Below are 23,276 nucleotides of genomic sequence, written 5' to 3'. Positions count from 1 at the left end.
CTTATTGGATATTTTAAAGAGGATTTTTTAAATGTGTTCCTTCTTTCTAAAACATTCCTGGAATAATGAAGCCGTGTTTTTTGGAAAACACAGTAATCCCCATACTTGCTTACTAGAAATTATTCCTTGAATGTAACGTTTCAAACTGCTTCATTTATTTTTATAAAGATGATTACCTCAGCCTAAATTATAAATTTTTAGAAAGAATTTTATAACAGTGTTTCTTGATATTTTATAATACTTTGAATTATCTACTAATGGTCCATGCCTCCACATTTAAAATAAATTGGAACTTGACTATAGTACTGCTTTCCACGGGCTGAATTCTGTATTAAGATCTTATTCTCGGATTTTCAGTATGGGGTGTCTAGTCACAAAGTCACAAAAGGTTCCCAGAGTAAAAACATTTACTCCTGAGTCAGACCAGTGACATGAACCCTGAGAAGCTCATCATGTAAGAGTCTCAGCGTTGCATGATTTCATTTAAAAATAATCCTAAATTGGGGCGCCTGGGTGGCTCAGTGGGTTAAAGCCTCTGCTTTCCGCTCAGGTCATGATCCCAGGGTCCTGGGATCAAGCCCGGCATCATCGGGCTCTCTGCTCAGCGGGGAGCCTGCTTCCTCCTCTCTCTGCCTGCCTCTCTGCCTACTCATGATCTCTGTCTGTCAAATAAATAAATAAAATCTTTAAAACAAAAAAATAATAATCCTAAATTATGGCTGTTGGCATATCTTCCAAAGTAAAACAAAAATTGACTTGAAATAACAGTAAAAGGTATTCACCCCTATTTTTTTTTAAGGAAGGGCCACATGTTATGTAAATATGTAAAGTCATTTAAATATCTCCCTTTGATCCTGTAAATATTGTGTGAGTCGTTTGCAGCAATTGAATTGAGCTTATCGTTTATACATATATGATTTCTGAGAAATACACAATATGATTATTTCTGACTAGATTGAAAGCTTACATTTGTATTGTGGGATAAATTAGTTAGAAATTCTGTTTTATGGTATTCAGTTGCATTGTTTTCATCAGGCAATTTATCACATGGGTATATGTGTAATTTCTTCATTTATTAAATTTCAGATTATGTATTTCAAGCCAGAGCAAGACTTAAACATTTTTCCATAAGTATAGCTTCAGGTAAACAAGCAATTTTAGCCCTGAAAATAGCTTCTGCTTCTGTCAACACGTTGTTTATTCTTTCTCTGAGATAAAAAGTTCAGTTTTCTGATATTTGTACCAAGATAAAGTCAGTAAACAAGATTAATACAGTGTGGAAAAGGTTGTCAGCAGCCCTGGCAAAGGAAATAAGTTGCCTGTACATAGAACATACTGTAAACTGAATAAAAGTGTCAGGTCCACCACGAGATAATGCGATCATGAACTTCTAACAAAGCATGACATAGGCACCGTCGGCTTTTCTCAGAGCCACAGTGTAGAAAATGGATTACTGTATTCCTGGGATGCCCACTGGAATAGCATGAAAACCTCATTTTGAGGTGAATGCAGGATGTGGTCTTGAGTTGAGGCGCATGTTTACCTGTGGTGCTCCTGCCGTGGGGGTCTTCATGTCATCATCTGCACACATTTGCAATATTTGCATTTCTTGGAGTTTAGAGTGTGCGCCGGCATCCTTGTGACCCAGGCGATAAAGGGATAAATTGTTTTTTTGCAAATGTTGGGTTTGTTTTCAGAGGCATTTTTCTGCCTCCTCGGGTATTTTTCTGATTGTAGACTTTAAGTGGCATTTTTATAGTTGCAGAGGGTTTTTATTATTATTACTATTATTATTAATTATGACAGAGCGTAACTTAGGGCCTTCTGTCGGAACACAGGTATTGTTGACTGTGACTGTAGTAGATCACTTTTGCCTGGTGCTGCTCACACTCCCTTTTGAGAACCCGCTGTAAAAGAAAAGTTGTGCTTTTTTTTTTTTTATGAGAGTTGCTTCTATTATGAAAAAAAAAATTTTTAAGATTTTATTTATTCGATACACAGAGAGATCACAAGTAAGCAGAGAGGCAGGCAGAGAGAGGGGAGGAAGCAGGTTCCCTGTTGAGCAGAGAGCCCGATGCGTGACTGGATCCCAGGACTCTGAGATCATGACCTGAGCCAAAGGCAGAGGCTTAACCCACTGTGCCACCCAGGTGCCCATATTATGAAAAAATTTTTGAACCTTCAATTCTTTAGCACATTTTTAATTTTACTTAGAAACAGAGGGATAAAATACTGTTCTTTTAGGTGAAATTACATTTTGTTCTGTGTAAATACACAGATTATTCCTGACTTTATGGGAAAACTATGAAAAGGACTCGTGACTCCTTCCTTGATGTAGGTTTTTGTATGCACTGAAGAAGTGTGCGCTATAAAACATGTTATTTCTATTTACGAATTAACTCTGGTTAATTGGTTTTTGGAAATATTGCTTGCTCAACACTAATTAAGTGAGCCTCCTTTTTTTCACATATGATTAAATATATGCACAGTTGAGCAGTATTTGGAAACAAGAGTTGGTGGTCTGGTGCTTAAGAAACTTTTTTTTTTTTATTATAAAGGTGCTTTTAAAATAGTCTTAAAATTCTAACAGAGGACCTACAATAAGCGAAAACAAGAGACCATTCTTACCTGGAATGAAATTACCCTTTTGGTCCATGCAATGTTGTTTAGCTTTTGAGAATTAATATTTTATTCTCCATTTTAGATTGGAATCCATCAAATGGATTTTTTTTTTTTTTTAAAGAAGCTCAGTTGTGACATTTTTTGTTTCAACTCTCCTTTCAGGTCAGCACCCCTGGTCCTGTCAATAACAAGAGGATGGTTCACTTTTCCCCAGATTCTCATCACCATGAGTGAGTACGCCCTGATTTGTAGGATCTCATTGGGGTAGTCTGTGTATTCCTTGCAGGAACTTGAGAGCTGTTGCTCGTAAAGTTAGTTTAACTTTGCACCTTTCTAATTTTTTTTTTTAGATTTTATTTATTTATTTGACAGAGGTCGCAATTAAGCAGAGAGGCAGGCAGAGAGAGAGGAAGGGAAGCAGGCTCCCCACTGAGCAGAGAGCCCAATGCACGGCTCCATCCCAGGACCCTGGGATCATGACCTGAGCCGAAGGCAGAGGCTTTAATCCACTGAGCCACCCAGGCACCCCTAATTTTGCACCTTTCTTAAGAAAGAGCAAATACCTTATGTCTTTGACAGTTGTACAAGAACCATTTCAACCCATGGCGTAAATGTAAATAAGTGTTTTTGAATATAATCATTCTTTTATTTATGATAGGATTTGAACTACATTTTCATTACATTAAGTAGTATCAAGCTCTCCTACTCATCCTTCCTCTATCCCTTTCTCCCCACTCTTTCTAAAGCACTAAAGTGCAGAGGAAGTGACTGTTTAACTCAGTACTTCTCTGCTCTCTGCTTCTGCTCCGCATGAACTATGAAGGGATCAGAGTGTATTTTCATGTAGCAATAGAAAGGAGAGTCTAATTTACTAAATGATTCTAAAAATTAAGCAATCGAGCTTTAACTTTGATGAATTATTGGGTGAATTTCTAGATGCTAGTTCTATTTCTAAATATATCTTTATCAGAAGAACTTGAAAACATTATATATTTTGGGTCAGTACCATGTCTCCTGTGAAGGTGGTTGAACTTGAAAAAGGCTATAACATGTGGAAAGACATGAATTAATAATTGAACGAATTTTTTTCTGGCTAGTAATTCTGTTAGGATCCATTAGATCCTAGATTTTAAATCCATTCCTTAACCAGTATAGAAGAAATTATTCTTCATCTATAGCTTATTTTATACAGATTATTAATATAAATTAATATTAATATTAATATAATCTGTATAATATAAAATAGTATTCATATAGATTATTATTTCCTATAGCATTTATTTTATGGGTTACAGTATCATAATCTTCCCTTTCTTTAGTTTATGTTATTCATTTGTATTATCCTATTAGACCTTTTCTCTGTTTTTCTCAAGCAGAAAGAAAAAAGAGTGAAGCTTTTATTCATTCAGAATGGCAACTAAAGACTTGCGTATTTTCTTCTTAATTTTTTGCTCTGATACGAATCAGGAACTTTAGCAAGTATATATAGAGCTGTTTTCAAACCAAAAATTGCATTTGGTAATGATTGTAAATGCTCCAAGGACAGACAGATCTCTTTATCACATTGGAGTCCTGTGCTAACAGTGCCCAGTGGACAGTGAATAGTTATTGGGTGAATGAAAGTGTGAATTTAAAATGAGACAAGTTGGATAATGTCAACTGAGTATTACTTCTCAAATTAGCAGGTATGACCCTCACTGTTTTCTCCTGAAGTCCCTTACACACCAGTCTCTCCAGTGGTTCTTAATCAATTAAATAAGATTCTCTGATATCTGAACCCCAGTATCACTATTTTTAGAGTTTTAGAGTTTCCTTGGTTGCCCCAATGAATTTGCTTACCATTCGGTCCACAGTCAGGACTAACATGGAGTCTTCTTACTACCTTGCACCTTACATGCTGCCAGTCCAGTCTGGTCTCTTTAGTCTCTCATGCTGACCCCATCTTTTCCACTTCCTGCCCCATTATTTTAAATAAGCTCTGTTATCGTTTATATTGCTATAGGATCCTAGGGAATCTTTCTGTCTCTGTTTTCTCACTATTTGAGTACACGCTACTTACTTCTACACTTAAGTTCAATTCCAACTCTTTTATTCCCCCAGCGTTGCCTCTTGACAATGAAGAGGCTTCACTGGCATGTTACTGAACACTCCCTATGATCTGTTTCCAAGTACCTTTCTACCTCACCACTATCTGTCCCTCACAGATAACGGTCCAGCTCTCTGGTCTGCCTCTCTTCCCTGAATATGACCTTTAACTTCACTGTCCCTTTTAGCCTGGGATATTTTGCTCTTGCAAATATTTGGGAAAATATCTATTTGGGTCCTTTGCCCATTTTTTAGGTTGGATTATTAGATTTTTACTATTGAGTTATAAAAGTATCCAGTATATTTTGAATATTAACCCCTTATCAATATGTGGTTTGCAAATATTTTCTTCCATTGCATAGGTTGCCTTTGTATCTTGTCAGTGGTTTCCTTTGCTCGGCAGAAACTTTTTAGGTAGATGTAGTCCCACTTGTTTATTTTTGCTTTTGTTGCCTTGGCTTTGGTGTCAGATCCAAAAAAATCATTGCCAGGATCAATGTCAAGGAACTTGCTTCCTGCTTTCTTCTAGGAGTCTTAGGATTTCAGATCTTGTGTTCAACTGTTTGATTCATTTTAAGTTGATATTTGTGTATGGTACAGTAGGGCTCCAGTTTCATTCTTTTGCAAGTTGGCTGTTCAGTTTTCCCAAACCATTTATTGAATAAACTGTCCTACCCCGACGTATATTCTTAACTCCTTTGTCAATTAACTGACCATATATGCATGGGTTTTATTTCTGGGCTCTCTATTCTGTTCCATTGATTTTTGTTTCTGTTTTTAGCCAGTTACGTGCTGTTTTGATGACTATGGCTTTGTAGTACAGTTTGAAACCAGGAAGTGTAATGCCTCTAGCTCTATTCCTTATTAACACTGCTTTGGTGATTTGAGGCCTTTTATGGCTCCACACAGATTGTTTTCTTATTTATGTGAAAACTGCCATTTAAATTTTTATAATGATTACACTGGATCTGTGGATTCCTCTGGGTAGTATGGACATGTTAGCCACATTAATTTTTCCAGTCCATAAACATAAAAGATCTCTCCATTTATTTGTGTTTTCTAATAATTACTTCATTAATATTTTATAGTTTTCAGTGTACAGATGTCTTACCTCCTTCATTAAATTTATCTCTAAGTATTATACTATTTTTGATGTTATTATATAAGGGATTGCTTTCATAATTTCTCCTTCTGATAGTTTGTTGTAGAAACAACGGATGTGTGTACCTTGATTTTGTATTCTGCAACTGTGCTGATTTTATTAGTTCTAACAGCTTTTTGTGGTAGAGTTTTCAGGGTTTTCTCTTTATATAGCACATCATTTGCAAGCCTATATAATTTTACTTTTTCCTTTCTGATTTGGGTGCCCTTTTTTTTTTTTTTCTTGTCTAATTGCTTAGGATAGGACTTCCAAAACTAAGTTGAAGTAGTAAAAGGGGGCATCCTTGTCTCGTTCCTAATCTTAGAGGAAAAGCTTTCAGTTTCTCACCATTGAGTATGATGCTAGCTGTGGGCTTACCATATATATGGCCTTTGCTATGCTGAGGTACATTCCTTCTATAACCAGTTTATTCAGAGTTTTTATCATGAAAGGATGTTAAATTTTGTCAGATGCTTTTTTCTGCATCCATTGAGATGATCATACGATTTTTATCTTTCTTTTTGTTAATTTGCTATGTCACATTTATTGATTTGCAGGTGTTAAACCCTCCTTCATCCCTGGAATAAATTCCACTTGATCATAATGTGTGATCCTTTTAATCATTTTGGTTTGCCAGTATTTTGTTGAAGATTTTTGCATCTATAATCATCAGGGATATTGGCCTATAATTTTCTTGTAGTGTCCTTATCTGGCTTTGGTATTAGAATATAATGCTTGATCTTAAAATGATGCAGTGTGGAAATGTTCCCTCCTTTTTAATTTTTTTTGAAGATTTGAGAAGGATATTGTTTTCTTTTTTAATTATTTTCAACTTAAAAATTGTATTTGCTTAGAGGCATTAGAATATCAACAAAACAAGGTGCAACTTTTTTTCTTTTTCTTTTTCTTTTTTTTTTTTTTCAACTACAAAGTGGTATTGAGTTAACAGAACAATTATTTTGTATTAGCTGCCTCAGAGACAAGGGAAAATGAGGACAGTACCATTCCCATTGATAAATAATTTGTGGTGTGCACCAACAAGAAGCTGCTCTAAATCTCCATACCAATTTGCAACCCCATCCTGTGCCAGGCAAGGTTAGTGGCTATTGAAAATACCACCAGGACAAGGCTATCTAAAGACACATTTGGTAGTATGTTAACTATACAGAAATAGACACTGAACAGTTTAAAACCATAACTTATACAACATTACATTTTAGTCTTTTTTCTTTAAAAAGAATGAGTTGTGTATAAAGGGTGTTAAATGCTTTATAGATAAGAAAAAAGCAAACCTTGCTAGAATCAACTTATCATCTTCCTCTTCATCATCTTCATCTTCCTCATCTTCCTCCTCTTCCATTTTTTCATTTATTTTTCAGCCTTGACAACTCCCTTTTTTGCCTCAGCAGGCTCTCCTGTAGCTGGGTATGCAGCAGTCTCCTTTCTGCACTTTTCTTTAGTTTAGCAGCCTTCTCTTCATAAAGCAGCTTGTCATCTGCTGCAACTATCCCCCTTCTCTCCCTGTTTCTTTACAACATCACCAGTGCATAGGCTGGGATGCTGATTTGGGAATGATACTCAGAACAAAACAAGAAAAAGGCCACAAGAGTCCTCTTGGGTGCATTGTGATCCTTGAACTTGTTTTGGTTTCCCTTTTAGGAAGGATGTAACTTTTCATTTTTCTTTCATCACAGGCCTTGTCCACCTTTGCCATGTCTTCAATTTTTAGATTTTGTTTATTCTAGAGAGAGCACGCATGCAAACGGGGGGAGGAGCAAAGGCAGGGGGAAAGAATCTCAAGCAGACTCTGAACTGAGTACAGAGCCTGACATGGGGCTCGGTCTCCTGACAGTGAGATCATAACCTAAGCCAAAACCAGGAGTTGAATGCCTAACTGACTGAGCTACCTAAGTGCCCCAATTTTTTTTTTTTTTTTTCCGTTTTAAAAGACATGGTTTTCCTACCTCTCTGAACACTTCTTAGAAAACTCTGAGAAGTTAACAGAATCATCTGGGTGCTTCTGTGCTCGAAAGTTTGCACAAGGGATGCATATGATGAAATTTTGCCCCTCAGCTTCTTGGGACCTTCTTTGTCCATGTTTACTTATTTTTCTTCAATGAGGCACAGTCATCCAGTGCCTGTCTGAATCTCCCTTGCCCCAGAAGTGTCTTTGTGGAGTTCAGTGTAGTACAATGGCTGTCTATTAATTCTTCTTTAAATGTTTGGTAGAGTTCACCAGTAAAGTCGTATGGTCCTCGACTTTTCTTTTCTGGGGAGGTTTTTGATTACTGCTTCAATCTCCTTACTAGAAATTGGTCTGTTCAGATTATCTAATTATTATTTGAAATTGGTAGACTGTATTTCTAGGAATTTGTCCATTCCTATGGTATCTAATATGTTGGCATGTAATGGTTTATAGTAGTTTCTTATGATCCTTAGTATTTCTGTGTTAACAGTTGTAATGTCTTCATTTCATTTCTGATTTTATTTATTTTAGTTTTCTCTCTTTTTTCTTAGTCTAGCTAAAGCGTTGTCTGTTCTCTCTTTATAAAATCTAGCTTTCAGTTTCATTCATTCAGTTCTGTTATCTTTTCTATTTCGTTTACTTAAACTATAATCTTTGGTATTTCCTTCTTTTTGCTAGTTTTGGGCTTAGTTTTTTGGGGAGTTTTTTGTTTGGGTTTTTTTTTTTTTTTCTGTGTATACTTCCTTGAGGTATAAAGTTGTTTACTTGAGATCCTTTTTTTCCCCCTAATATCCTAATATAGGTTTTTATCACCATAAACTTCCCTCTTAGAACTGTTTTTGCTGTGGTAAGTGCTTGCGTGCCCATTAAGAACTGCCTGTTTGCTTTCTATAGTCCTATGTGTCTTGTGGACAGAAGTCCCATTGGCTTATAGAGCTAGATGTTTCAGGGCCCCATCCCAGGATAAGAGTCCTGAAAGTTGGAATACTGGGTATATGTTCCAAACCCTGTGCCCCTCAGGGAGAAGTTGGGAATTTGGGGTTTCTTCCTGAGTATATGGCTTAGTGCCAGGGGTGGGATTTATGGTGAGAATGTGTCTCAGCCTTTCCTACCTACTTCAGTGTGGGTTTTTTCCTCATCTGCCTGACATGTAGGAGTCACTCAAGTAGTTTATGCATTTCTCTCAGAGGAAATTATTCCACGTGTAGCTGTACAATCGTTGTGTCTATGGAAAGGGAGAGTTCAGTGGCCTCCTCTGTCACCATCTATGTCCCTAGCAGCCCCTTTCTGGTTAGTGAATATCAGCAGGAGTTTAAAGTCACGAGTGGCCACGTTGTTTGTTTAGGCATTAGGATTCCTTCAAGAATGTAGTAGGTTTCTGTTGTGTTTATGGTTACTATTCCTTGCCTGTAAATGTTAGTGGCCATGATGTTTTTCCTATATCCTTACTTAGCTTTTATGCTAAAGGCTTTTGCCTTGAGCCATGTGAAACAATGACCTTCAGAGGTTAGGTACCATCTTTAAGAAACTTCTGTGCTGAAGAAGGTCTAGACCAGAGCCATAGTCATGGTAGTCATAGCCCTGTTCACTCTAGCTTCCACGCCACTACCTGCTTCCACGTGGAAATTCCAAACCTGACTTTCCCTAATTATGAGTCTCTCATTAAACTTGAATTGTAATCTCTAGACTGAAGTATCTCTTTTAGCAAATCTGTATTTTTATCCCTTTCTTTAGGCCTGCCCTTACCCATGTAGAGCAAATGAAGAAGGTGCCTTGGAGTCCTCATTCTACAAGTTTCTTTTTGGGAGATACCATAGGATACAGCATAAGAGAATTTTATTTTATACAAATAAATAAGTACACAGGCACATTTTACACTACACACACACACACACACACACACACACAAACACACACACACACAGTCCCATTTGAGTTACCTGTTAGTACTGGCCTCTTTCTCTAGTCAATTTAAAAACTGAACGCATTTGTGCTTCATTTTGTCTCTTTCATTGTCCTGGGGAGGAAACCCAATATCTGAAATTTTCCTAACATTTCCTTTAACAGGAGAAGGTATATAGTGTTTGAGGTAAGTCTGGACATAGTTTTAGTTATATGCCTCCCTGACCATCATCCCAGATAATTAAGTCCATACTTCATTCAACCTGTTCCTTATTATAAAGTTAGATACACAAAACTGACTCCTGCTGCCACATTTGGTGTCTCATAATAGAAAAAAACAAGATATTTATACCCTCAGGATATGCAAATAATTTCTAAGGCAATCCTGGTCACCAAGAGTTTTAAGGGAGTCAATTTCCAGATTCCTTTGCTTCCATATATATAGACCTTCTTTCCTGAAATCATTAGCCTTGGTTACTTCGCTGATTCTCATTTTTCACAATTGGTTTTTTCCCACTTCGGAAAAAAAGACACTCCCCCCCAACCCCCCCACTTTCCCTCCCTACACCCTCCAGTCCTACTCTTACTTTGGCACATTGCTTCACAGTGTAAAATCCTTTTGGGTTCCAAATAGAGGGACATTCCAAATATTATGCTGATATTGTATGTTGGCAGATGGAATCTAATGACCAAATCACAAAGCCTTTTGCAAATTAGGTAGATAGTTTCTAATTGTTTGTTTTTAGCTGTTGGTAGATTGTTAAAAATTCTCCTTAATCTAAAAATCATTGTGTGATTTTTGGCATAAATCTCTGAAGGAGTTTGATAATCAAATGACTGCTCTAACCAGATTCTTTTTATTTCCACTCACCAATTTATGTGAACAAGGTTTCTGAGCACTCAAATTGATAAAAATGAGAAGTATGAATAGAATCAATGATAAAGGATAATACTCATCTATGGTTACATGAACTAGTTTGGGGAAAAAAGTTTTTTATGCCACTCCTAATAAAATTGTATTATTTTATGTTTAGGGCTATCAAAACATTTATGCTGGTTTCATTAATTAAATACTAATGATAACGTTTTCAGATCTTAAATAACTTATCAACTAAGAGTAGTTACCAGTGTTGACTGACCGATAAATTCATGAAAATAATTTATTAACTCTAGTTTTATAGTCACAGAAATTTAAGAAAACTGGATGGATGGATAGATAGACAGATAAAGACACACATTATTGTTGCAAAGGAATATGGCAAGGTTACTAATAAAAGACTTTCAAGCATAAAAAGATACTACATTAGGATAAACTTCTATGTGACAGTGATATTGGAGATTCAAGGAGAAAATAAGCCAGGTAAATTTTCAACATTTAAAGAAGTGCTTTTCATAGTGTTTTGTTTTGTTTTGTTGTCAAAGCAGATATGAAATCAGTGATGATATTCGGATCCCAATGTGTATATTTAGAGGAGCGGTGTAATGGTTTTCTTCTAAAATGTTAATATATACAGTTGCAAGAAACTAATCTTCTGCAAATATTTAAATTTATGGTGAAAAATTTTAGATTTCTACCTAAAATAGGTGAGGGGGATATTTTCATAACTGTGCCAGACAACATGTATGCAAAAGTGGTTGAAGACCCATGTTGAATAGAATGCTTGCAGGAAAAAGTAACAGAATGTTCTACAAATAATGGTTTAGACAAATTGCAGTTTAGTTTACTGGCATGGCTGGAAGTCTGGAAGTGTAGGCATTTCCAGGGCTGTCAAGGAGGCAATATAGTGTTTCAGGAATCCTTGGCATTTTTCACAGAAGTGCCACTAACCATTTTCTGTGCCTTCTGTATTCTCTCTTGAGATATTTATTTCTACCTGATGATAGTATTTATCACATTATTCTCTAGAATATAGTTACTATATACAGACTTCATTCACCTCAGTACGAATCATGAGTTTGCCGTGGTTGGACACTTCATCTTCTTTAAATGACTGTATGCAGCACGATGCCTTACGCATCAAATCGTGGGCTCTGGGGTGAAGGTTAGCCAGTTCCACTACTGGCTAGTGAGAGAAGGACACACTCCCTTCCTGATACTTGCCCAAAAGCATAGGGAAAGCACAGACTAACCGTCATGGCCTTGTGTCATCCCTACTGCAGTTTTACCTCAAAGCTGTGATAACTAATCTGAAAGAATGGCTAGAAACAGTCATTAAATTACCAAATATTCAGCAACTCCTAATTGGAAGTAAGAACAAGTACTGCCTTCAGTCAGTTAACTGATTCTTCTAAGTTGATACATGTTTTGCTTTAGAAGGTCACCTAAAAAACAGTCTGATGTAGCAATACTTTAAATAATTTTACCTCATAGCATTTCAAGCTTAAAAACAGATTCTAACGAGTAAGGGAAAAAATATTTTAAAGGCTCCAACACAATAGTGTGTAGGAATTTCAGTTTTGAAACCATGCTTTTATATGGTCACATGGTCAACCAAGTTTAGGGAAGGGTAGCCTAAAAATGACCAGTCAAAAGAAGCAGGGCTGCTGAGTTGAGAAGTGAAAAAGGATGTTTTCAGAGTTAATAGAACAAATGCCCAGCAGGGCACTCATTGTGAAAAAGCCTACGTCACAGAAAGTTTTCAGCTGAGTTTTTGAGAGTCCTAGAAGTTGATGAATAATAGTATGGTTAGAGGCACCTGGGGGGCTCAATCACTAGTGAGGCACTAGTAAGGCAGATGCTTTCAGCTCAGGTCATGATCTCAGGGTCCTGGGATCGGACCCCATGTCGGATTCCCTCCTTGCTGGGGATTCTGTTTCTCCCTCTCCTTTTCCCTCTGCCACTCCCCCTGCTTGTGCTCTCTCTCTCTCTCTCTAATAAATAAATAAAGTCTTTAAAAAGAAATAAAAGTTTGGATAGTTTCTATAAAAATTATATTTGACAATAACTTCAATTATTAAAAAGACCTACTTAGAGAAATTTGGTGAACAGCCAACCTTGCCACACACCTCAGATTATGGAATCTCAGTTTTAAAGGTAAAATGAGATGCTATCTGTGCAGATAGTGAGAAGGCCTGCAGAGTTAGGAAAAGGTGATTGTTAATAAAATAATACCTAACGTCATACTAACTGTATTTATATTTTGTATAATCGTATATAACTGTATATATATTGCATAGGTAATCCAGTTGTTAATATATGTTAGGGCTCTTTGAATAGAAAATATTTATCCCAGATACATGAAATAGTCATAAAAATAACTACGAAAACGTGCACAAAAAGTGACGAGATACCCAATCCAACTAAAGCAGAGACATTTGTATCTGATTTCTGCAAAGTAACATGTTGTTTTAAAAATCACGTTTAACTATTCTGTTGACTTTCTGAAAATACTAGAAAATGCAGAATATAAAATTAACATATGACTACATTTTCTTTTAAAAATATTGAAGACTTCATTTTTGGAGTTACTTCCTGTTCACTCTACCTCCCTTTCTGTGCTAACCCTAAATGGTTCCAGAATTTTTCCCTTTTTTCCAATCACTTATGAGATACCTGTTTTTAAATTGAGTAAACATGATATATTAACTGATTTTTAAATAATATTTGTATTTGCTTTTATTTCATTTTAAAGAATAAGACTTTTACCTGCAGTACTATATGTAAATCAAAACTTATTTTAAATGCAGGTGGGTAACTACCTGTAATCCCATGATGATTTCCTTTATAAAGCAAATATTTACACCTGTTTTTATCTTTTGTATAAATATCAAGTTTGCTTAAAGCAAGATTTGCCTGGATTAAAGGTTAGTTCATTGGGAATACTTTCGTACTTTGAAATTTAGCATCTATTGCTTTATAAAAATAAAAGTGGCTTCAACTTCAGATTAAGATAAATAAAATATACTGGATCAATTCCTCCTCTGATTTATTGTGATTCCCTTGGGAAATCGTTTTAACCTACATGTGTCTTAATTTTTATCTCTGGAATAAGGATAAGAACAGTCCTATACATAAGACATTTTTATAAAGTACTTATGTAAAATAACAGAATAATTATTAAAGCAGGTGTAAAACATTTTAGGTTGATGATGATGATGATAATGCTTTATCTGGATAGTATATTATATTTTCCAGAGTATTTTCATATACACCACTCTCTCTGTGCATGTTTTCATATGCACAGTTTCTTACTGCCTCCCTGAAGCAGTCCTAACAGCCCCATTTTATACGTGATCGGACTTTTGGAAAGTCACACGGTATATTCTATTCAACCAAAAGTCAATTTAAAAAAATTGTATTCAGCATTTATTATGTATGATAACCCACTAAAACTGGAGTGGGGGGAATCCTATAAATATTACACTTGAACACTGGTGTATCTACTGACATTTAGGAATAAATAGGAAGTTATTACAAAAATTCACAGAGTAAAAGTTCACATATTACTGTATTCCACTGTGTACTATAGGAGAAGAAAATAAATATTTATTTTAAATACCTACTCTATGCCAGGTTCTTAGCATATTTAAGCTTCCCAATCCTATAAGAGAAGTAGGATTAATTTTATTGTATAGATGAGAAAGAGACCAAATATAATGGAAAAACTCAGATTTTTCCCTCCTAAGTTTTCCTGTGTGTGTGTGGTTTTTTTAAAGATTTTTCTGTATTTATTAGAGAGAGACAGAGATAGCACTAGAGAGCAGGAGCCGGAAGGAGAGGGAGAAGCAGACTCCCCGCCGAGCAGGGAGCGCGACATGGGTTCCCATTGCAGGATCTTGAGATCATGACCTGAGCTGAGGGCAGACGCTTACCCGACTGAGCCACCCAGGCGCCCCTCCTGTGTGTCTTCTTTAACACTCATACAGAACATGTCATTTCTGACACTGGCTTTTCCTCATGACAACAAGCAAGTGTCCAGGACACCAACTGACTGTCCTGTTTCAACTTAGCTTTGCCACCAGGTACCCAGAGATGGCATCAGATGGTACAAGTTACAGGTTGAGTCCTACGAGACCACCTTGCCCCCTAACGCCCTACATCTCCAGATGCCCCTGGCAAGCCCGGGCTGTTTCCTGTGCTTCTGACCCCCCAGATACAAATCAGAGGTTCCAACGACTGCCTCCAGCTCAGGACACCAGTCGGATTCTGGCTATGAATCCGAGGTCCCTGCATCACCTTCCTTGGGTTTATTTAATTTGCTCACAAATTCAGAGAAATGTCTTACTTACTAGATTACTAGTTTATTATAAAAGCATATAACTCAGCAACAGCCAGATGGAAGAGATACACCAGGGCCAGGTATGGGAGAAGGTGTGTGGAACTTTCATGTCGGATCCAGGTATATACCACTGTCCCTACATCTTCTCTCTTCCCCTATCTGGAAACTTTTCAAACCTTGCCTTTTTGGGTTTTTATGGAGGCTTCATTACATAGGTACAATTGATTAAATCACTGGCTTTGGGTATGGATTCAACCTCCAGCCCTCTCCCCTCCCCAGAGGTCAGGTATTGAGACTGAAAAATCCAACCGCCAGTCTCATAGTTGGCTCCCCTGGCCACTAGCTCCCAGCCTTAGGGAATGTCCAAAAGCCACCTCATTAACATAACAATGTCACTCTCAACACTTAAGGAAATTCTAAGGGTTTTCAGAGCTGTGAGCAGGGAACCATGGAGTAAGACCAAATACATATGAGAAATACATTTTAATCATCTGAATAACCAAATATATAGTTTTCCTCTAAATCCCAGCATTGCACCCACACTCAGAAAATTAATTTGTCACAGTTCACCTTGGTAGTAAGGACCAGAGCCTATATTCAAACCTAGATCTTTCTGATTCTAAAACGCATGATTTAGCAAGCACACCATTCTGAACTTCCTGGGTTTACATTTGCAGTTTAATAAAAGAAATGAAGGTTCTCTTGAGTATAGTCAGAGCATAGTTTTCGAATTGACTTTTTGTTTCATAGAAAAAAAAAATAATGAGGAATAATCTTTACATCATGGTCATCTGGTCCACAGAACATGAGACCCCGAAAGAATCTAGAAGACCACCTAAGCCACTGCTGTGATTCTTCTCATTTCGTAGAATAACATGGTTGTTAAAACTCTGCTCTGTATCTCAAGCCATTCATTTATCCGTCTGTTCAGAAAATATCTGTGAGGCCTACTATGTGCTAGATCTGTAGTAATGAACAAGACAGACATGGCACAACCTAGTAGAGAAAAGAGACATTGATCAGTAAGCACACACATAAATGTGTATGTACAGACTGACACACAGATGATTATTATATAGTGAGCTGAGTACTCTAAAAGAGAATGTTTTTAAATAAAGATTTATTTATTTATTGTAGAGAGAGAGAGTGCAAGTAGGAGAGGCATGGGGAAAAGGGAGAGAATCTCAAGCAGACTCCGCGTTGAGCCCAGAGCCCACCATGGGGCTTGATCTCACAACCATGAGATCATGACCTGAACCAAAACCAAGCGTCAGAGGCTTAATCGACTGCACCACCCAGGTGAAGAATTTGAACTAAAGATGGAAATAAAAGGCTTCCTTAAGGAACACAAGCTTGAGATGAAACCTCCAAGAATTAAGGGGATAATGACAAGAGGAGCATTTCAAGCGGAGAGAATAGCTCTGTGTTCAGATGGTGAAAGGAATGTTAGCAATAAGCACAGAATGGGAGAGCAAGAGGGAGTATTGGGTGAGACGGGAGGAAGGGAAGCAAGGACTGATGATGCTGAGGCCAGTGGGCCATTTAGGGATTCTTTCTCCCGAGACCAGTGGACAACCCTTCAGACCTTGGTTTGCGTTTGTTTATTTATTTGTTTGCTTGAGGTAAGGGTGTGAATAACCAAATATTCAAAGAATGGAACTTGGAAGCATCACTGTAGCTCTGCAGTATGAGAAATGGAGTCAAGTTAGCAGGTATAAGAAAAGTAACTCGCTGGTGGTTTGGATAGGAAAGAGAAAGGGGTCCAAGCTGAGTTTAGTTGTCCATTGGAAGGTCAGTGCTGCCATTCACTGGGCTAGTAAACTAGCTAGATGGAGACTCGGTTTGTGACAAAAAGAATCTTAGCAGTATTTCTGTATTTATTAAAAAATATAATAAGCCCAGGGGCACCTGGGTGGCTCAGTTGGTTAAGCATCCAACTCTTTTGATTTCAGCTCAGGTCATGATTTTGGGATTTGAGATTGCGCCTTGTGTTGGGCTGATTGAGATTCTCTCCCTCCCTCTCCCTTTGTCCCCACCCCCACCCCCATTCTCGTGCACATATGCATGTGTGCGTGCTCATATATATTCTCTCTAAAAAAATATGTATATATAAATATATAGTAGGCCCATTACATGTTAACATAAATAGCATATTTTTAGGAAAATATGCTATTTTTTTCGCCCAAAAAAATTAGTGAGAACATGCTATTGTTTGCACAGATTACTTTAATGTCTGGCTTTATAAAAGACAGCTTGGATTCTTTTCAACCTGGGGTGAGATGTTGCTTTGGTTGAAGCATATGAAGAAAAGTAGTTGGACAAGGAAGGAGTATTTTAATAGCCTTTTCATTCCAGATCATTGTAGCTATTCTTTGATATGATACTAAAACACAAAAAGTGGTTGTTCCTCAAAAGTTCTTTATGATGTCTAATCCAAAAACATATCAATGATTTTTTTTCTATTAAATCTGCTGTTCTGTCTTGAACTCTGAAAGGATCACTTACACACCATGATTTAGTAAACCATACATTGGTCATACAAAGGCACAATACCTAACGGGGGGAAATACATTAGTCAGGTTGTCTGGGTGAAAGCTTGCTTCTAGTTGGTTATTAATCCAGATGGCATTTACAGATACCAGAAGTGTCCATTCCACATCAAGGTAGAATGTGACCTGCCAAAGAGCATCACCGTCTATGAGCTTGAGAAGTTGTTCCAGTAAGAGCAGAGACAAATCCTATTAACATAGAGGCTGTTTATTCCCAGGTGTTAGTACCACAAAGGCTGGAGATTACATCAAAGTCGTAGGAAATCTGACCTTTTAATGTAAGTGTCTTGTCCTTCTGCAGCATAGTATGGTGGGTGCACACTGTGGGCAAATAGCCTGGTGTCTGCACCTCATTTCTGCACCTGGAAAGTGAGAAGAACCTTGTAAGGTTTTTACAAGGAGAGGAAATAATACATGTCCTGTGTCAAAAGAGTGCTCGGGAAACACAAGTCCTCAATATTATTGTTCTCTAAAAAGCAAATAGCATAAATAATAACATTGGTATCACTCTCTGTGGGCTTTTTGTGGTTTATTTGCCACCATGTTTCTCTTGATTTCCTACTCCTTGATGTTTACAAGTAGTTTTGATGCAGAATACTGCCAAAGGCCTAGGCAGGCAACTAATCACAACTCCCCGGTTGTGAGGTTGAAGAGGCCTCCCCAGATGGGTCCCTACTGAGGATCCATGGAGTGGTGGAAGCAGTGTGGGTGGGTCAGGCAGGGCAAGGACGACTCAAGAAGGGAAGCGTCAACTCTACAGCGACTTCCATGTTCTGAACGTTGTTGTTGAACTTGTTCTCAGCCAGAACGCAAGTTGTTATCACAGTGGAAGGATCAGGTTCAAGGTACCTCTAGCTTGGATGCTCCAGAATTTACACCAAGGGCTTTGAGTGATTTTTCCTAGGGGCAGAGCCAGAGGATAGAATATTCTGGTATTTTTAATGTTTTTTTTAAAACTCCGGCAATCCAAAGGTCATAATTTGTTGTAACGATGCTATAATTAAGTTGTGGTAAATGATAGCATTTGAAGATTTTATAACCAGAATTGATTCGTAAAATGAATACAGTCCCAGCAGTTTATGTTAACATAATTAAATGGAAATGTAATTCTAACTGAGTTTGCTTATTAAATTGAAAATTACTGGGTTATGAGCACTCTTACAATTCTGTCAAAATTGGTGTAAGTCTAGAATTACATGAAATATCCATTAAAATAAAGCATATTTAAGGCTCTATTGCTGGTGGCGAATACATTTCTTAAAGCACATGCAGATGGGTCATGTGAGAGCACGTGCTTTTCGTTAGGCTCATGCTAACTCCTTTTCTCTTTCCTCTGCAGCCATTGGTTTAACCCTGGTGCTAGGACAGAGCATGGCCAGGTAAGGAACATTCTATCCAAAAGGAAGTTTCTTAGTCTCTTTCAGGTATCAACTATCTCCCTTCAAGGTAGTAGATCAGCTCTGTGAGAAAAGATAGAAATCCTAGCTCATTGAAAAAGGAGTTGATTGTTCCTGTGCTTAACACACTAACCAAATGCCTCATCCTCAGTAAGCATCAGAATGTTCTCTTACCACCACTTTCCCTTGTCACAAATGTCACCTCCACGGGAAGGCTGTGGGAGTCACTTGTTTGTAGGACTTCACCATTTACATTTGTTTTTCACAAAGTTGAGGTATCAAGATAGTACGTATGCTCAAAAAATTGCTTAATATTAAGTAAGGTCAGCCAGCAAGAGAATATTTTTATTTTTGAAGTTTAGAAGATGGTAATAGTTTCTTACAAGTTTACGTTATATTTTTCCATGAGGTTTTTTCTTTTATTGCTTACTAGTATACATGGCAGCACAGTGATTAGTTACCTTAACAAAAACTTGACATTCGTTTCAATGAACTTCACATACAAAATAAGTACTTTCTTTATTTTTCCCTTGAATGTATTCGTTTTCTCTCCTCAGCATGCTGTGGTAATTTAGGGCTTAGGTTTTTGATAAATTTTAAAGCATATGCATTTTACAGTTAGCATCCTTGTTGATTTTTTTTTTCATTATGAATTATAAAAGTTACTAATTGGATCAAAAATATGTAAGAAATACCCTTAAATACATGAGAATGAAAAACCACACATCCACAGAGATGATTTTCTGTGAAGGGTAGGTAGGTAGATAGGGAAAGAGGTAGGTAAGTAGATAATATATTCATGACGTTTAATTTCTTAAGCTGAGCCACAGTTGGTTGTGTATGCCATAGTTCCTTTTACTCTCATAATAAGAAGGTGTTAAATACTTCATTATAAACTATACTAACTTTTTAACACACATGAGCCTAGCTAAAGAAAAATATCATGTAAATTCAGCTTTAATAGTATTTTGTGAACTTGCCCTTTTCCATAGGAGTGATTGTCCCCTTTAAAGATACTTCCCATAATAATAGTATAATATGGACTGCTGTTTCTAAAGATTTGGAAATTAACCAGACTAAGTTATGTCTGTGATATGTTTATCTTATTATTCAAAATGTAAAAATTAGACTTTTGCTTTCCCAAATGGTTCGTGTCTCTCTATGTACCTATGTACAGTGCTTACAAGAAGATGCTGCTTCTGGGTAATATGTCATATCAGGATATAGATTATCCCAAAATACATTTTTTTTAAAGCTCCTTTTCTATCTTTTAGAAATACTAAAGTAATGTTATAAAGTTGTCTTTCATATCACAGTATAACTGGTTGCTTCTAGCCAAGATTTTCTTCCTACAGTTAAAAATCAACAATGCTAATATCATAAAGAGAAAAAAGTTGAGCACTTCTTTTTTGCTTTTAATTTTTAAAATCTTTTTGACCAATTTTCAAATCTGCCTTTCATTTAAACTTTGATACATCATTTCAGATTTCTGTCTTGAATGTAGGTTATTAATTAATGAGTACAGTTGATTCTTATTATCTAGAGTAGCTGTGGGCTATAAAGTCGATGTGAACCCTATAGTAGCAAATACCAAAACACTGCTCCTAGGGAAATACAAGGTTAGGTTCCTGAGAGGTCACAACATTTTCATTTACCGATCAATACGTATTCTTGCTTGATGTATGTTTATGTTTAATGATACCTTATTTAATATAGATATCATTGATTCTTAATATCTGAAGGAAGCTTGTTTAATGCACATGTTTCCTCTGTAAGGTCTCTGACAGCCTTGCACTTAGGAACACTGGACAGCACCTCAGCTTTATCCTGGGGGCCACTTTAAATGATTAAATAAAAAAGAAGAACACAAAAATGCAAAAAATATAGCACTAAACAGACTGCTTGTTAACACTGAGAGCTGAAACACCGAGCAAAGGATCTACTCGTCAGGCCTCAGCTAAGAGTGTGCCGGACAGGGGACCCAAATTTTTGCCACTCCGCACGTGTCTGTGAAGGACTACAAAAATGTCGGAAGTATGATCTTGGCATTACAAATAAATTTTTGCAAATAGGCAAATTTGTAAATATGGAATCCATGAATACTGAGAAATCGTTGTACCTAGGTGTACATATACAAACCACACAGAGACCATTTCTGTTCTGAGGGATGAACATTTCTTAATTCTACTCAGATCTAAGTCTAGCACAGTAAACTTTGCTAAATAAACCTCAGTGCAAGTGATGAAATGCAAAAACATTAAGAAATGTAAAATCCTTCACCAGATTGTTGAATGAATGACTGTTGGCATGCATGAGGACCTTTTTTTTTCCCATACCAACTTAGCAACATAAAGAAAGGATAACATTACCGTCACTTTTTGGAAAGCCCACCCCTTTCTACTTCCTCTGTCTTATAATTCCTCTTTCCGTTCTTTAGTCCTAAATCCCATACCCATTGACACCATTCGTACTTCTCACTCTTTTATTACACATTCAGTAAATAACTATTATCCATCAGCCATTATCTTTCAGGTACTCTCTATCTTTATGAAGGAAAGTATTTAGAAAAACAATGTAGCTTTCCCCTGTAGTGGTTATAATCTGGGGCAGGAAAGCAATAATGACACAGTCTGTTGTGAAATGTTTGAGAAAACCACAGAGAGGGCAGTTATAAAGGCCCCAGAAGAGAAATAAAGTTGGTTCAGAAATGGAAGGAAGGAGAAAGAAGCAGTTATAAGAGATATCTTTTTTTTTTTTTTTTGGTCCTACTTTATTCTGATTTTTCCTCTTTGAACATCTAATGATTTGACATTTTGACTATATTTACAAGTATCTTAAGGAGTCATAGGCCACAGTTTAGATATTACTTAGTTCTCCCTTTAGGGTGAGGACGCTGAGAGCCCACCTGTGAGGAGATTTGAAATTCTTCGGTAGGCACTTGAGAAATTACAGAGAAGTGGCTGTTAACAGAAATATTCCTGAGCGAATGCCAATGAGTATCAGGTGGTAAAGAGAGCATTTCTGTGGAAGAATTCCTCTCTTGGCTTATTCTCTTGTATTAGGGACTTGAAACTTTTAATAATCTTGTGAAAATATTATGAAGAGCCACAGAAATCCCCTGCTCCCTTACCGACAGTAAGAACCATCATCCACAAGGAACACTTCTCTTCCTGGTTTAATGCAGTAGTTTTCAAAACTGTGAACTTTTTGTAAACCTCACATTGTACTAGGTTTTGTGCGTATGAATTTTCATGTAATTCTTATATGGGTCATTTTTTAATATACATCTGCAGGTCACTAATCAGGGAGTTGTGTCTCCATCTGGCCTAAGTCCAGCAATCTGAAAGTTGGAAGGTAAGAAGCACTTCGCACCATATTCAGAAGTTCTGTTATTAATCAGAGTTGGCGTGGTCGAGTCAGAATCTTGAAAATTGACCTCACTTGTGACACTGATAGTCGTCCAAGGAAACAGAAAAATCATCAATAAGAAGAGCGAGGAATTTCTCAAAACCTGATGAGCTTCTCTTGCTTATTAGAGCAGAGCTCAAGGATTCTTGTGTCTTTGACCATGAACTCAGGACCTGACTTAGCCTTCTACCCCACTGCACCCTGCCGTCCTTTTTCTTGTTCTTTGGGACATAGCAGAGATGTGTTGAGAATCTTTCAAATACAAATACATGTTTTCTGTTCAAATAACATTCTGGATTACTTTTTTCTTCTTTGCCCCTTAACAGATCTAGCTTCCCATACTAATTAATTGGATTCATGACCCATAGATCTGAATTTGTATTTTTTTATCTTGGTTTGATTTTAAATTTGCAAAGGTACACCTAGATTTATAGTTTTATTGATAAAGTGTGAAAATTTGTGATGGCTTTTTAATATAGAAGCACTGTATTAGATAATTCTGGTATTTACCTCCTTTTGTATACAAAGCCCATCAAAACTATAAATTTGAGGGAGAAAATAAATTCTCACATGAATATCATAGAAGGAGCTCTAACATTAGAATTTAGAGAAGGCGCTATCTCATTTAAGTTGATCCAAGTTGTGGCCTGTCCAAGAACTATCCAACCCTAGTACGCATGGCCTAATATTTATTTTGGTCCTTATAGTTGAATTTTCAAAACTAAACTAATAGAATTCTTATTTTAGAATGTTGTGTTTAGGATTTTGAGTTCTTTGCTGTAACTCTTTTAACACAAACCGCTGAAACAGCATTCACATATCTTTTATCTTAAAATTAGGTAAGTTAGTTAGCCACTACTATTAATTTCAGGTGGATGTAGAGATTTTATCATCTCACCTCTGGCTATCTGTGTCACAAATGTTGGTTTGTACATATGTTCTTAAAAGGCACTAGACTTAGAAATGCCAAAGTAATTAATTATTTTT

The 23,276-nt window shown here is 36.8% G+C and overlaps 1 protein-coding gene across 2 annotated transcripts in view; it reads left to right on the top strand.

The window, feature by feature from the left end:
• GPATCH2 (G-patch domain containing 2) overlaps positions 1–23,276 on the top strand; it is a 169,243-nt gene that overhangs the window by 101,022 nt on the left and 44,945 nt on the right. Inside the window, exons 6-7 of one of the 2 annotated variants that reach the window (XM_032872928.1) lie at positions 2,785–2,852; positions 18,824–18,863. In XM_032872928.1, the coding sequence (XP_032728819.1) occupies positions 2,785–2,852; positions 18,824–18,863 (108 nt within the window). The remainder of the gene's footprint in view (positions 1–2,784; positions 2,853–18,823; positions 18,864–23,276) is intronic. The other variant, XM_032872929.1, reaches the window with a different exon arrangement.

Source organism: Lontra canadensis, unplaced genomic scaffold (assembly GCF_010015895.1).
Source record: "Lontra canadensis isolate GAN:19392208 unplaced genomic scaffold, GSC_riverotter_1.0 scaffold46, whole genome shotgun sequence".
NCBI classification, from domain to species: Eukaryota; Metazoa; Chordata; class Mammalia; order Carnivora; family Mustelidae; genus Lontra; species Lontra canadensis.
Note: the sequence above shows the minus strand (reverse complement) of the source record. Positions and strands in the feature narration are given on the sequence as shown.